At 40.2% G+C, this 16634-nt stretch overlaps 3 protein-coding genes across 3 annotated transcripts; 1 reads left to right on the top strand and 2 right to left on the bottom strand.

Moving 5' to 3' along the window:
• Window positions 1–269: 269 nt before the first annotated feature.
• On the bottom strand, window positions 270–5513 carry ptcd1 (pentatricopeptide repeat domain 1). Its single transcript, XM_062432125.1, has 8 exons — window positions 4977–5513; window positions 4109–4249; window positions 3489–3707; window positions 3293–3394; window positions 2525–3208; window positions 1923–2039; window positions 1181–1363; window positions 270–1033 (listed from the first exon to the last, which is right to left on the bottom strand). The coding sequence occupies exons 1-8, from the start codon at window positions 5412–5414 to the stop codon at window positions 779–781; spliced, it is 2139 nt and encodes a 712-aa protein (XP_062288109.1). The 5' UTR covers window positions 5415–5513; the 3' UTR covers window positions 270–778.
• A 352-nt stretch (window positions 5514–5865) lies between these two features.
• On the top strand, window positions 5866–8163 carry LOC134000591 (stonustoxin subunit alpha-like). Its single transcript, XM_062439982.1, has 5 exons — window positions 5866–5895; window positions 5989–6039; window positions 6697–6760; window positions 7006–7056; window positions 7513–8163. The coding sequence occupies exons 2-5, from the start codon at window positions 5998–6000 to the stop codon at window positions 8031–8033; spliced, it is 678 nt and encodes a 225-aa protein (XP_062295966.1). The 5' UTR covers window positions 5866–5895; window positions 5989–5997; the 3' UTR covers window positions 8034–8163.
• A 2074-nt stretch (window positions 8164–10237) lies between these two features.
• On the bottom strand, window positions 10238–16161 carry fbxl18 (F-box and leucine-rich repeat protein 18). The gene is made up of 7 exons (XM_062432898.1): window positions 16032–16161; window positions 13978–14175; window positions 12972–13321; window positions 12533–12668; window positions 11334–12418; window positions 10774–10992; window positions 10238–10662 (listed from the first exon to the last, which is right to left on the bottom strand). The coding sequence occupies exons 1-7, from the start codon at window positions 16083–16085 to the stop codon at window positions 10506–10508; spliced, it is 2199 nt and encodes a 732-aa protein (XP_062288882.1). The 5' UTR covers window positions 16086–16161; the 3' UTR covers window positions 10238–10505.
• Window positions 16162–16634: the final 473 nt, after the last annotated feature.

The following is a 16634-nucleotide window of genomic DNA, read 5'->3' on the forward strand; positions in this document are numbered from 1 at the left end:
TTATATATCTAAATGTACAAATTTGACTTGTGTTTATTACAAAAAATAGATAAATCTAAAAATCACCATTCAAACATGTTGTATTCATCATATATGTTCTTCTGGACCATAAAACGGTGTTTATAATTACCTTTTAATCATCAATCAGGAAGTGATTATTTCACATTAGCCAAACAGATTTTTCAAAGCCCCTCCTTTAATGATGAAGAAACACATTCTTGTTTTTTTTTGGACAAATCTTTAATAATTTTATCTACAATTATCAGACACATAACAGCTCCTTTCTTTGTCCTGTTGAAGCAAGATGAGGGTTACAGTCTGACTTTATATCAGACTGGAATGAAGCCTTGACCCTCTGTGTTTTTCAGTTTCACAAAGTATTTTTAGATATCACACCATCTAACTGCAGCTTTCTCACAGTTTTAACAAACTGTATCATCTCCTTTTCCTCCCACAATCACTCAACAATATCCCAAATCTCCCAAGCACAGCAGAGACAGTGATTATCACCCTAACAGACATTAATGAAATGGGTTAAAAATAAAGATGACAATGGTTCAATAGATCTCTGTAAAAACCTGATCTGATAGATAGACACCCGAGATGACGAGTAATGTTTCAAGACTCATTTACTTCATGTAATATTAACAACAATAACATACATCTTTTTAGAAAAACAGGACTGCAATAAATTAACAGGGAGAAAGTCCATGACGCAGCTGTTTGCAGACACACAACCAGGAGTCCAGGTGAGATTTCAAAGATATTCTCAGTGCAGTTACACAGCTGATGAAGAGCTGCTCCTCTTGTCCTTGTTACGAGTATTATATCTCCTCGCTGCTGCTCTCTGTTTCCTCTCAGCTTCTGTCAGCACATCTGCAGCTTCTGTTTTCAACACGGCAGGATCCGTCTGATCCTGCAGCTCCACGGCCTGCTCGTCCTCAGCGCTGTGGGCAGGCATCGCTCTCAGCCACTGCTGGTAGTAACCTCGAAAACCATTAATGTGAACGAGGTAGTTGTTTCTGGATTTGTACTGGGAGAGGGATGAAAGAGAAAGGGGCAAAAGATAGAGGAAGTAGAAGAAAAAAAGAACACAAATCACTTATCTACACAATCAAAGACTACATTACACAGAAACATTTAAGGCTCAGAGTCGTAATGTCGTGCTACTGTAATTTACCTGGTTGTAGTTAGGAGGATACTGTGTGGCGAACTCCAGCTGTCTGATGATGACCTCATTGGGCCACACCTGCATGTCGCTCATGCTTTTGAGGATTGTTTTAAGGTAGACGTAATCCAGTCGACGGATCGCTCGGCCGATGAGGGCAGAGAACACCTGGACGTTAGGCCTTAATCCCGCCTCCTGAGAACAACACAATACAACACAATCTGTTTCAACTCTTATAAGATTAAAACTATACAGCAGCTGCTCTTAAAGGAAAATGACAGTATATTACAACCTTGTGTATTTACCATAAAGACATAAAGTCCTTCCAGGTGGCTACTTTCTTTGTTTCCTTTCCTTAACTATCAGTTACTCCACTAGTACTACAAGGACAATATGAAATGGTAAAATCTGACGTGACAATATCCAATATCTGATATTGGAAGATTATTCTTGGTCTTCGAAACGGTACACAAAAAATAAGGTCTATTAAGTGAGTGGCTGTTCTGGAGGTTTTAATTGATCTACTACAATGATCTTGTGGTGAGACTGTTTTGTCAACTTCTATTTCCAAGGTCAAGAATGAACATTAAATCTCAAGTTATAAAGACAACAGAGACAAAAAGTCCTTAAAGTGCTCAGAAAAATGATATTTATCCATTAAAATTCCATGACAATTTTCAATTAATACAACGTGATTTTTTAAATTTAACATTTATTCCCCTTCATATACTGAAGCAAACACTGGTGTCATTACCTGCATGTCTGTCAGCAGCTGCAGGCCATCTTTCTGTCGCTCGCAGCCCAGTGCGAGGCTCCCGAATGTCTGTACGTCCACACTTACGTGGCGTTGTCGCATCACACTCAACACGGACTGGAATAAAAAATAATAACTAAATCAGAAACAGAAACACACACTTCAAAAAATCAGTTCAGCAAAATTACAAGAAAACACATGTTCTGTTTCCTTGAGTCGTATCTAGCCACGCAGATAGTTTTTGATTAAATGTGCTCTTTTTCATATTTTCCTAAGATACACTATGAACAGTTTTCATTAGTTCTCAGGTAGAAAGAAGTTGTTCCTATCAAAACTGTTCACAGACAGTTATGTATTTGTGTTACACTACAATGTATGAAAAGTGCTATACAAATAAAGTTTGATTGATTTCAAAACAAAATATTTGTGAGTCAATCAAGAAAAAGAGGCAGCAGCTTGTTATGTGTTTGTCTGTTGCTTTAGTCTGAATAAGTGACCAGCCAATTTTATAATGTCTTATTTATTTGATTTTTAACTTTTTCATGCTAATATACTGTAATTTTATACTATAGTATAATAGTGGTGTGATTGAGACTATATACCTTTGCTCCATCCAGGTCACCGGCTCTGGCTGCTCGGCGAATCACAGAGTTAAAGAAGGCGATGTCGAGCTTCACTTGATGCTGCTTGGCGACCTTCAACAGCATCTGCAGAGACTGGTAGCTTGGCTCCATCGTATCGGCCAACAGGGTGAGAGTCCTGAGGTCTGGCTTGAGTTTGCTGGCTGCCATCTTCTCTAGGAAACCTTCGCCTCCTCCAATCAGGGCGAGTCTATCAGACGCTTGCTCAACGGTGCCTAAAGAGATCACACCAACCCTTTTTCCTTCAAAAAGGTCCAGTAGGTTCGGGGCTTTAGAAGCATCCGCTAAGTCAACAGGCAGTGGGACTTTTTCTCTTTGTGTGACTGGTACCAGCTGAGTAGAGTCCTGTCTGCTATGGGACGCCTCCTCGCTGTCCCCGCCGCCCTGCCGACCGTCACTGTGTGAATCAGGTTGGATAAACAACTGCCTCTCCAAAGAGTCAACGTCTATTAGATTTGTGCGTCTGGAGTCTGACTTCACACGTGATACGCGTCCCCTCTCTTTCCGATAGTCCGAGTCAGCACTCAGCAGAACACCGGAGGCCAGGGCCGGATCTCCAATCCCACAATCCCTCGCAGTCCGCAAGAGCAGGTTGTAGTTCTTAGAGTCTGGAAGAATCCCTGATTTCAGCATCTGGCGCCAAACCTGAAACAAACGTATTTATTAAGGTAAATCTCCAGTGTTCAACATCTCTGTACTGTCACTTCTCGAATTAAGCCAAAAATCTACCTGTAAAGCCAGTCTGAATCCTACGTCTTTGTCCTTCAAGCATCCCATCAGCAGGTAGTGAAACGTCTCCTGAGTTACAGCGTGGCCGTTCTGCAGCATCTCCTAAAAAAAAAAAAACACACACACACACACATAAATTAAGGTTTCAGTGGAACAACTTTCCATAAACTCACACAAACGTAGGCGTGCGTCGTACCCTGAACGTGTGAAGACAGGCTTGAAGGTGGTTGGTGACGCCGTGCGCCTTCAGGAGGGCGTGGTACGTGATCGTGCTGAGGGTGTAGTTTGAGCGACGGAGTTCTTGTTCCAACTTCAGAGCCTGCTGAAGACCGGCTTTTTTCGATGGCGACTCGGCACAGGCGTTAAACAGCGCGGTGTACGTCGCATCTGTAGCTTCTAAACCTCGCTTCTTCATCTGGAAGACACACAGATACACACACTGTTACTTAAAAACGTATAACATTTTCTCTTTCTCTCCCCTTGTTTCCTGTCTACCACTAACTGTCACCAATTTTTTTTTTTTAAGTTTAAAAAGAAGAAAGGCATTATGTAAATGCAGTCCTCTCATCATTAACCATTAATTGATGGTTGTTTGGCCCATAAAATGTCAGAAAAAGTTCCCCAAACCCCAAAATGATGTCCTCAAATGTCTTTTTTTGCTCACAACTCAAAGATATTCAGTTTGATGTCATACAGGACTAAAGAAACCAGAAAATATTCACATTTAAAAGCTGAAATCAGAGAATTTGGCCATTTTTTCTACCTACTAACCCATTAATCAACTAATTTTGCAGCTCTAAAATAAAGCATCCTTACTTCATTGTAGAGTTTTAAGGCCTTTTTGAGTTGTCCAGCTCGGGCACAGCCTCCTATCAGGACAGTGTAGTTGAACTCCTCCGGCTGCAGCTTTTCTCCCTGCAGCATGTCTCTGTTGAACATGTCCAGAGCCTCCTGGAGCTGAGACAGGAGACACAGAGAGGTTATAAATCAATCATTTCATATAATCACACTTTATTTGTACAGCACTTTACATACATCGCAATGTAACACATCCATCTTATTGTTTTTACTCTGTTCCTTTCTTGTGCCGTACGTCCCATGATCTTGCGCAATATTATTCTGTGCAATATGCTACACTTTGAAGCACGTTTTGTGATTTTTTGTTGTTGTGTATGTTTTGTTTTTCTGTGCTTATTATGTATTGTTGTATATGTGCAGCTGCACCTGGCACTTTTAGCCCAAGACAAATTTCCTTCTGGACAATAAAGTTAATCTAATCTAATCTAACATATTCAGAACAAACAAACAAATAAAAATAAATCATTAAACATAGGAAACGCTATCATAACTCTCAAGAATCTGCAATAAGGAAACACCAAAGGTAGGATTAAAATTTGAAAATACATATAAAAAAATAATATAAATAGGTAATAAAATATTAAAAAAAAAATATATATATATATATATTTATATAAAAGGAAAGAATAAAATAAAGTCACTATAGAATAAAGTGGGTAAAACAGGAAATGTTAGGAGTAAAAGTAGTGTAGTAAAACAGACATAAAAGGTGGGTTATGAAGAAGAAAAGGTTAAATGGAATAAACAGAATAGTCCAAGTTCATAAATACATGGAGGAAGAGGAGGAGGAAGAAGAGGAGAGCAGAGTTAAAATCTACCACCTTACCTTGTTGTCTTTAATCAACTTCTTGCACTGTAAGAAGTACCAGTACGGTGTGTTTCTTCTCCCTTCTCTACTCCTCAGCAGGCTCTCCTCCTCTTCTTCCTCTCCTTCCTCCTCTCGGTGTCGCAGGTCCTGGAGGTACGGGCTGCTTTTCTTGAAGGACTTTCTGGAGGCCATGTCTGCAGACAGGGAGCCAAAGTCTGCAGGAGCTGAGGAGGAAACAGTAGGGTCCTCATCCCCCCTGGAGGAGGCAGACAGAGACACTGATCTGACCCTTAACTCTCTGAGTAGATGCCATGGAGAAGAAGTGAGGAGCCTGGTGGGGAGGTGTTGTGATAAATATCGCACCCCTGTTAAATTCAGTCTGCTGGATGTTGGAAACAACAACTGAGCAGCAGGGGCAGATATTTTCCTCCCGTTCCTCACACATGACGACAACATATTTACCAAGCTGAGGACAAACTAATGAACCATGTCAGGTGTTTTCTTCCTGCTCGACAGCTGACTAAAGGTTTTAATACACTTACAGTAACATGAAGAGAGTCTACTCTGCTTCCAGCATGTTTCACCACGATGTTTCAATGACAAACACCAGACCTGAAGAGTAGAGAGCAGATATATCAAAGTAACATCCTGGTTTATGGTCTTAACCAGGGTTGGGAAGGTTATTTTGGGAATATAATAGATTACAGATTACTAGTTACCCTATTTAAAATGTTTTATACATGAATTTCCTTTTTAATCATATTAAATTTAACTCAATGAACTCAATAAAGAGAAGAGGATCGACTCCATCAGCAGTAGATTAGTATGTCTGCAGCAGACTTCCTCTATCTATGTATATAATTCACTGCACTGCCCCCTGCTGATCAAAACTCAAACTGTGTCTCCTCCAGAAGTGAAATAAGGTGACGAAAGAGAGGTAGGCTATCTGAAAACGATTCATTATGATCCATTTTAAAAGAATAAAGTGTGCTGTTGTCGACACAGGCTCTCATACAGATGTTTTTTGCAGCTGCAGCAAATGGAAGAAGACAGAGTCGGAGCTCCAACCTCAGACCAGCTGGTAAAATAACTTCAAGATTATATTTGTAGATTAGTTTGTGATTATTACCTCAAACTGAAATCTCTGTTACCTCAGAAAGCATTAATGTAAGATTGAAAGTGGATTACAAGCAATATAAATGTAATTACTACCATGTAGTCTTTAAAGGAAGTCAACATAATGTTTCAGCAGAGGGCTCCAAAGTTTAATTAAAGAATTGGACCTTCAAAATAAAGGCATGAACAGTAATTTATTATGTTTGATAAACTTCAGTCTCTACATCCTGTGAATGATTTATTGGCTGCAGTTTGTTTCATGATCTATGCACGTGTGTAGCTATTTTATCAAATGTCTTTCAAGCTGTAAAGACTCTTGATCGCCTCATATAATGTGTGTGAGCTTTTACATATGGGCTTCATTATTTCAGTGATACAATCAATTTAAGACAGAAATCCTCAGAAAATCCTCCTGCATACTGTCACAGTCACAAACTATGTCCTATCTTTTGAATCTGTTTGTTTTTTACAGGCTGGGGCAAATGTTTCTTTCTCACGTTTGATTATAAATATAAACCTCATTAAAAGAAATTTTTGGTGTCACAGTTTTTGACTCATTTTAAAATTCCGCCTCTGAGTTATTGAGAGCGACGCCTTACTCAAATAATAATAATCTGTACAGGTCTCTGAACAAGAACATCAAGCTCCACCTTCCTGTCCTGCTTCTGACACCACACTTCCTTCTGGTATACACACACACACACACACACACACACACACACACACACACACACACACACACACACACCCACACACACACACACACACACACACACACACCCCCCACACACACACACACACACACACACACACACAAACAGAAGATAAGACTGGACTTTGATCCATAAAAACATATTATTAGTAGTATTTATAAAATGTCAACAGTCACACTAAGTACTGAATATTGTGTAATTTTGTATTATATTAACAGCAGATGCTTTGCTGGCAGATGAACCGCAAACCAGAGCTGACTTCTTAAAATGTGAGTATTTTAAAGTCCTAAAAAACCCAAAACAATCTGTAATCATTCCTCCTGTTCATAATGGACATCAACAGATCCCTTCATAATGCACTTAATATAAGTGATGGGGGACACAATCTGAAAGCCTCCTTCTGCACCAAAATGTATTTAAAAGTTTATTTGAAGCTAATATGAAGCTTCAGCCATCGAAATTAGTCAATCAGTTACAAAGTTACTGTATTATTCGTGCCAAATGTCTTCTTTTTGTTATGATTTGTCCACTACTACTGAACAGGAAAACACTGTCCATCGAGACACAAAGAGGGAAATGTTTCTTAAAAAGTCAATAACTGTGCAAGATATCCACTTTATTTGAATAACTCAGACAGATGAAACCTCATATTATCCTCATAAATGTTTAAATACATTCATCATCAGTGTCTCTACATCCATACACCTCCTTCTGTCCTCTCACAGATTACTGCCGCCTCACCCTGGACTCAAACACAGCTTACAGAGAGCTGCTCCTGTCCGAGGGGAACAGAGAGGCCGAGCTCACAAACTTAGTCCAGACGTATCCTGAACACCCGGACAGGTTCTCTCACCTTTTTCAGGTGTTGTGTAAAGAGAGTCTGACAGGACGCTGTTACTGGGAGGTGGAGTTTGAAGGGTCTGTAGAAATAGCAGTGGCCTACAAAGATCTCGGCAGGTCAGATTATTACCACGAGTGTGCGTTCGGGTGCAACGACAAGTCCTGGAGTTTAGACTTGAACAAAAACGGTAAATGTTTCAGACACAGTGATGAGGAGGCTGCGGTGCCTGAGCCTCAGTCCTCCAGAGTGGGTGTGTACCTGGATCATAAGGAGGGTATCCTGTCGTTTTACTGTGTGTCCGACACAACTCTGCAGTTGATGCACAGAGAGGAGACAACATTCACAGAGCCGCTGTACCCCGGACTGTGGATCGCAGGCAGCGCCCGGCTCTGTGACCTGGAGTAAACTGAAGTCAGTCCTCTCATAATGTGTAACAGCAGTGAGGATGAGCAGTATTCCTCAGCAGGAGTGCAAAAGAAACAAAATATTCACACACATGAGAAGCGCAAGGACAACAAAGCTTTGATTTTTCATCTTTTTTACTAATCAGACATAAATAATCCTGTTAATGAAGGATTCATTAATTGGTTGTCAGATGTCATCAAATCACAATCACATATACATTTAAGTGTATTCTGCATGTGAGGTTTTGGAAATAAGAGTTTACAGAAGTCAGCAATCAAAACTGATCCAGAATTTACTGGATTTTAATTCAGATCAGAACAAATGGGTAACACACAAAGTTAATTTACTACAGGAACATTTTGTGGCCAGGTGCATCAGATCATAAACTGTGACAATGAAAAAATCCTGCACACTGTCGATCACTTTTACTCACTTTAATAACGTTGTTTTGGTCTTCAGACCTTGGTCCTCCAAAGTTCCCCAAAGTCCTCTGTGGAGGTTATAAAGTGAGGTGATCGACAGGGTGCAAGATTTCTTTGGTCCTTTCACAGATAAAAACAAATGAAAATTTAATTGAGTCACTGAGTTATCTGTTTAAAAAATACATGTTCATACCTAATTTGTGTTTTACGAAGAAATGTTTTACTTTCTAAAGTGTTGAGCTGTACTCAATCAGCTACACTCTACATATTGGCTAAATCATTACTGAGGTACTGCAGGACAGCTGAATCACACTAGGAATCATACACACAGATAACTTCATAACATTATTACTTCTCCTTTTAGGCTACACTGTTGGGTAAATATTTTTAATTCTGACTGACGTGATCAGTATTGAATATTTCTACATAAACATTAGATCATATTTTAGCTTTATTGACAAACTACAGCATAATGTTAGTTAAGGACACATCTACACACATGATCAGGAACCTGTATGAAGTGTTTACATGCCACAGTATCCTGATTCAGTATTCCAGTTTGTATTTTCAGGTTTCTTCAAACAGGGATAAGAGCTGAAACCAGGATATGATGTTTACACGTGATAACAGAAATCAAGACACACATATTCTTAATCCAGAATACCAGTACACATGTATCCACTTCTGTCTCCTGATTGAAACGTTTTTATGTTGTCAAAGAGCGTTTTCAATGACATTGCACCTTATTCTCTTAGCCACAACTTTGTGACAGCAGCTTCTTGTTTTTGAACACTAATTTTAATGCTAATTGCCTCATTGCACCTTGTGTTATTAACTGTATCCTGTTTATGTCACTTGATTGTACCCTTTCAGTTTTCTAATCGTGTCTTAAACAGCACGTTGAAACATGGAAACTGAAAAATGTCGACGATACTCTCACCTCTGTTCACTAAATAAAAAGCTAGTCTGCAGCTGGTTAGCTTAATTAGCTTAAAGTAAAAAAAAAACTAGTCTGGTTCTGTTGGTAATAAAGTCTGCCTAACAGCACCTGTAAAACTCACTAATTAACACGTTTTATCATGTTTGTTTCATTTGTACACAAACCAAAGTGTAAAAAATGCAATTTGTGGTTTTATATTGGGATTATTTACGATGGAGCCAGGCTAATTGTTTCTAGTCTTTCTGCTAAGCTAAGCAGCTGCTGGCTTCAGCTTCATATTTTCCACACAGACACAAGAGTGATGTCAATCTTATCTTCTTTTTAGGAGCGGTGACAAGACTCCAGAAAGTCACTGCTTATGGAAATGCTGAGCTAAACTAACCGGCTGCTGTTTGTAACTTTATATTTACTGTAAATACATGAAAGAGGTTTCAATCATATCATCTACACTTGTTCATGTTTTAACATCTTTGGGACCATGTTGGAAATAATCTTTGTTTTTATGTCTGTATCCATAAATAAATCATACTTTATCTATCTCTGTTATCTGTTGTGGTCATTTGAAAGACGTCATGACATAAGCCAAACAGTACACAGATGAGTGTTTAAAATAATTTATAGGGATTATGTAGATTCAGGGCCGCTGTACAAAATTTAAAAACAATTACATTCCTTAATTAATATTTTTGGCACTTATAATGAAGTAGCAGTGTTAACAGAAATCATTTTTGAATGAAGAAGCCAGAATTCAGGCACCTCATGTGTAACATACTTTAACAAGAAACTCCAAATCCCTACAGATGAAAGCAAAGAAGCAATCATCTGTAGCTGACACACTGACCTTTGACCTGTTGAGGTGAGCCGAAGTAAATTTTCCCTTTGAAGACTGACATCACTTTATCACGTAAAAGTAAGCAAACACTTTTCATGTATGGTTGTAGAGCCTGAAACAGTTTTTAATACAACCGATCACAAAATTGGAAATCACTGAGCGGATGAAAATCAAATTAATCTTTCAAGTCTTTCATTTGTTAATTTTATTTCCTGCTGATAAAAACACTCAGCACCTCAGCCGTCGAGCACCAATCACACCGGAGCTTTCCTGTAGCGTCACCATGGTGATAAATGTGGTGGTTGGGCCACGTGGCTCTGGAACAAAGTCATCCGATCGAGCAGCGTTAGAGGGATATCTCTGATGACTGAAGGCAGGTCTTCATGCTGTAACGGATAGATGACCACGTTCAGGGCCGAGCGGTCAAATGTGAATCTAAGAGAGAGAGGGAGGGAGCGAGAGAGAGAGAGGGGGGGGGGAGTTAAGATTAATATTTCCACTTAATGTTTGACGTACAGTATTTGCTCTGCTTCATATATTACTGACTTCTCCTGAAGAGTTTTCTGCAGGGTCCGACAAGCCACCAAGGTTCCGCCCATAAACATGTGGCACACCGTGACATTGCGGCAACGCTCCATGAAGGTTTCTACAGCCGACGGGTCGAAGGTGCCGCTACGCGAGATAAGGCAGAAACGTTCCAGGCGAGAGCAGCAGGACAGAGCCTCGAAGAAAGACGCGGTGGCGTTCAGGTGCGGCTGCTCTAACCTACAAACACGATGTTGAACAGAATGAAAAGGAAAAAAGATGTTAAAACTACTGTCCTATATGTTGTAATCCATCTAAGCCACCTCTAATCACAAAAAATGACTCCTTTTAGTTATCATAAAATTAAAAAAAGAACACTACTTTGAACAAAAGACTACTTTGAATGAAAGATTTGAGATGAAAATCCACCTATTTTATGCATTCATTGATTCTGACTCTAAAGCCAAACTCTGCTCTGATTAAAACAAGTAATGAGCTGTCAGTAACTGCAGTATCACCTAAAGACTGCTACTACTATGTGGTCGTGTTTGGTGTAACAGTAGATATATAAATAGTCTAACCTGAGTTCCCTCAGCTGTGTGCACTGTCTAAGTGCGTCCAGCAAGGCGGGGGTGTAGTTCATGGTTTTTAGGCATCCCAAGTTGGCAAGGGATAATACCTGTAGGTCTTTGCAATGCCTGGCCAACTGTACCAGCCCTGTCCCCCTAAGCATCCCAGGAAGCCCGGCCAGAGTCAGACGATGCAATCGAGAGAACCCTTCCAGCGCGGCTAAGTGTGTGTCTCCAATTCCTCGAGCCCACGCACACATGCCACGAGGTTCCACGCTTGCACGTGCACAAGGCTCGAGCCGAGGCAGCGCAGAGACAAAACCCGGACCGATGAGCTCTAAGGTCTCTAAGAAAGGGCAGCCGGCTAAGAGGTGGGCGAGCCCCGAGGTGCTGTCCCCTGACAACGAAGGCTCTGAATCAGGCTTGTAGTTCTGGAGCCCGACGCGAGGAGTCTTCTTTAACCCCAGGAACAACAAAGAGGAGGAGGGGGAGCAGTTCTTTGTAGAGCACTGATGTGTGTTTACTCCATCCGACAGGGCGCACGCAGGCAGAGTGAGAGAGCGCAGGTGTCTCAGTTTGGCCAAGGCAGCACACAGATGATTATCCCCACCTAGCCCAGATGTGTTGTCGTGGTGATAGTGCGTGTGCATCAGATTCAGATGTTTAAGTTTGCAACAGGTAGTTGCCAACCGGCTCATAGTCGCAGCCACCAGCTGATCGTCCACACTCCTGCACTCTGAGTAAAGAACGTGGTTGATCCCGCTGAGGTTAAGGCTGGTGAGTTGTGTAGCATCTTTGACTCCTCCCTCCAGCAGCGACTCGAACACCTGTGGCCAGAACGCCGGGCAGCGGCTGAAGCTGAGGTGTTTGGGGCTGTTGCCCTCCAAGGCTCGCTTTAGTGACAAAGAATCCAGCCAGGACCGTGGAAGCTGCAGGGCCTCCAGGTCACCACGTTGACCCAAGCTCCGGGCCAACGAGGGGGCGGCGGGCCAGTGGGCCGGGTTTGGGCCGGGAATCGACACAAGGAAAACTCTGAGACGCTCTGGAACATGAACGCTGAACACAGCTAGGTAGAGCAGAAGCAAAGTCTGGTTTACCTATGGGAATAGAAACACAGATACACACATTAAAGACTGTACAGTACTACCATGTAAATTACAGATATACACTATAGGGACAGATTGCACCAATACATTTACTATCAAACTCACCTCTCCTGGGGCCAGTCTGGCGCTGAACTCCTCCAGCTGTTTGTAATGCGGCACGCTGCTCTGACCCATCATTAACTGACAGCAAACACCGACACCGTCTCTGGTTACGTCTGAGATGTCAAACTGCAGCATCAGCCTACGATACAGAGATGGGAACAAACACTGAATTTCCAAAACAGTGACATAGTTGGGGATCAACAAGCAGCACTAACGTGCATGCATACACCTGAGATGTGAAGTGTCATCAGTGCTGTGTTACTTAACTCTGCCGATGGATCACAAGCATAAAAATGGCTTTCATCATGTGTCAAACAGCACTACACGTCTGCCCAAATTTGCTCCTTTGCACTTTTTTTCCACACATAGGAGATTAACCTTTGAGAAGTATTTTTTTGTATCTTATCTTATGCACAATCTGAGTAATCCTACAGATCCTTACTTGCGAAGTTGGGCGCAGCACGGCACGACACCGTAACTGGGCGTCATCAGTGTCTGCCTGAGCTCTGACAGGCGGCTCAGCGTATCCACAGCCTCTGAACTGAGCTGACCGGAGTTGAAGCTTGACGTCACATCAATGGCCAGCGATCTGAGTAGAGTGAGGGAGGAGAGGAGACGGGAGAGGCGAACGGAGGAGAGGCGACAGCCAGTGACATCGAGGTGCGTCACTGCCCTGCAGCGATAAAGTTTCTCCACGGTCGAGCCGTTGAGCCAGTAGACGCCATTTAGGCTGAGAGACTGCACGTGATTGGCTAGCTCGTTCACTAGATGTCGCATTAATAGATCATCAACCTGAGGAGAAAAAAGAATCCAGTCATGAAACCGAATTTTGACCCACAGATCTGTTTTGAAAGCATCAATAGCCGATCTGACTGATCAATAAATGTGTATTAAACCTTGATTAATGTTTCAGAGAGCAGAGATAGTGTATTTTTTAGGTTTTACACCACTCGTTTTGGGAGAAAAAACACCTATTATCACACAATATCATGTACTATTTCATAAAACATGAATGTATTTTATTGATACTGAAAATTACAATATCTTTATGGAACTGTGGGGTTTATTGTATAACCAGTAGAGCCAGCAGTCTTCACTGCTACATCATAAAAAGAAATCCTCATAACTACTATCTTATTAAAACTATTAACTATTCATTTAACAAAAAGCCATGTCAATAGATCTGGGTCAAATTTGACTCAGAACAGCTTCAATGGACAGAAATTTGTAGCACTTATACAAAAGTATAATATTTTAAGATATTTTCATTTCTGTGCATTTTGGGCCACTTTAGGAAAAATCATCAAATTTCAGGGTAAAAGACATTTGGGGTGTTTTTATCAGCTGTCAAATGTCAATACAGGTCAAATTTGATCTAAACAGTATCTATGGGTTAAAGAAATGTATTTAAAATGTACTAGTAGTTCAAATGTTCTCAGCAGCTTTACCGTGTACTCCTCGGAGAAGCTGACATGTGAGAGCAACGCCTTGTCGTAGCACAGCATCTGTAACTTGTGGCAGACCTGTGACACGTTCATCAGCAAGTCACACACTGGAACGTGGCGGAGGATGCACAGCAGGATCTCATCGGACAAATCAGCCATTCCCACCGAGGCAGAGGCCATCGAGTCCTTGTCCCATACAGCCTGAGACGGACAAGAAACAGGGTCAGGTTTAGATGTTTTTAGAACTTCTGTGTACTGGATGAGCAAAGAAAACACCATTATTGCCAAAATGATACAAATCTTTTAAGTTTGATCATTTGCTACATTAGGAGAACACAGATATTTGTTATACATAGTAATATTGCAATACAAAATGACATGTACTGTGATAAATCATTTTAGCCATATCACGTCATTTTAAATAAAGCTACCCAGTTTTAGTTAGAAACTAGTAGAAAGCATAGTGTCAGCACAAGTGTCTCTGTCTGCTAATTAGTATTTTTGTTCATTATGAGTATAATTTAGACATACTGAAAGAATGAGACCACAAACACACAATGTTTAATCACAATAACCAAACTTGATTGATAAAAATGAACTGAATAATTGTTCAAAGTTTTTACCGTTAACAATTTTTTTTCTTATTTAAACTTTGAGTAGAATAAAAAAAAACTAGAAACAGCTGGATTTTAAAATGACCCAGAAGTCTATCTGTGACTGTCTTGAGCCCCTTTTGTTGGACTAAGTTAAAACCTGACCGTCCCTGCATTTATCTCTCTGTATATGAATGATGTCAAAATGTTACATAAGAGATTTCAGTGCTTAATTCATGTTAGATGGTTGTCCTGGTGGCCATCTGCCTGTTACATCAGTGGAAAGTGGGTCAGGGGACCCCCGGAGGTCCTTATGTGGGTTTCAGTGGCTCCCCAACAAAAAAGGGGAATCATTTATTTTCACTACAATATTCCATCCAAAGGTCTGGGTATCGGTACTCAATACCTTCAAGGTACCGACTGAAATAAATCGATACCAAGTAGTATTGAAACGTCTCCCTGCGATTGAACCTTTTTGCATCCAGAGTTAGAATATATGACTATTTGTATGGACGTGCTCACAGCCGATCAACGCAGGCGTTCTTCGATTTAATGCGACATGTAAATGAATGAAATGAATGTTCTTAAATCACAGCCTTATTTATTTATTTATTTATTTTTAACCAAAATGGTCAGTTTGTGTTTCTACTTTTTTTACATGGCTGGTGTGGTCACTTATTTATTTTGGAGATGTGCAATGTGTTTATTTATGCTATGAATGTCAATTTTACTTGCTTTGACCTTTGTGTGAGTCAGTATGGGCGGGGCCACACAGGGTGTCAGCGTGCACATATGTCCTTATCTGTTGTCTCCATCACAGCCCAATGTGTGTTTTTATTGTGTGTTTTTTTGTTTTGTGTAATGTCTGGTGGATTGTAGCACTAAATTGTCCCCTGGGATAAATAAAGTGATCCAAATCTGAATCACTATCCTCCCCATAGTTTTTTTTATTTTTTATCATGAGACCTCTGCTGAATGATTTGAACCATCAGACAACCAGATATCATTCATTTCCCCGAAATCTGACTTCCAAAATGCTGGATTAAATGGGCCTTGGTTGAGATTTGCAATCATCCCTCTGACCCATCCAATCTAACACCAACCAGTCAGTATCAGTGGTGATTTAATGTGACTCTTGAAAGAAAACAAAATCAGCATTTATGTTACTTTAAGGCATTGCTTTTTACAGTGTCTGTTAAATACCTGCATTTAATTAAACAATAGATAAAGATATGCACAACTATAACTCCATTTTTGTTCTTGAATATAGTTTTTAGAAAGGAGTCATTAATGCTTTTAAGCACCAAATAACTTTAACTCCTGTGAAACAAAGGAAGAACCAGAATACATTAATTATGGTTACGCATTTAAGAGAAAACAGCTTTAGCAGCATTAGCTACTTTTAACTCAGCTCGTCGTTATCAGACCAGTAAAGTATTTGTGGAGGTTTTTCTGTTCACTCACCTGCACAATCGGTCGATCCATGTCATCGAAAATCCCAGGAATAATCCCACTCATGATTCACCGATGTTTTATTTGTTCATTCATGTTTCTGAGGACTGCAGGCTGCTAGACGCCCCACCGTCAGCTGCACGGAGGATGATAGCTGCAACACACTGACGGAAGTATTTCAGTGATGGAATCACTTCCGGCGTGGAGTTTTTTTCATTGAATATGTTAAAAAATCACGTTTTAATCATTTTTACAGCAAGAAGACCTGTCAGGAAAAAATATGCTGAACACAAGACTACCATAAAGAAATACAAAAGACCAAATATAAGATAATATAAATAAATAACTTCTATAGTCCCTTCTCCACTCAAAATGTGCTTAGTTTTACTTCAGTTTGATGTTTGAGCTTCATTGTGCAGAATTGATTTTATTTATTTATTCCAACATGTAAGAAATAACCAAATAAAATAAATAAGCGGTGAAATATAACTAAAATAGAAAAGACAGCTAATTTTTTTTTTTTAGATAAACAATATTTTAATGTGAGTTCAAAACGGTGTAGGATGAAGTAAGGAACTTTTCTCTTTAAAAAAAAACCCTCTAATAATCAAATCA

The sequence above is a fragment of the Scomber scombrus genome, chromosome 2, assembly GCF_963691925.1.
Source record: "Scomber scombrus chromosome 2, fScoSco1.1, whole genome shotgun sequence".
Taxonomy (NCBI): domain Eukaryota; kingdom Metazoa; phylum Chordata; class Actinopteri; order Scombriformes; family Scombridae; genus Scomber; species Scomber scombrus.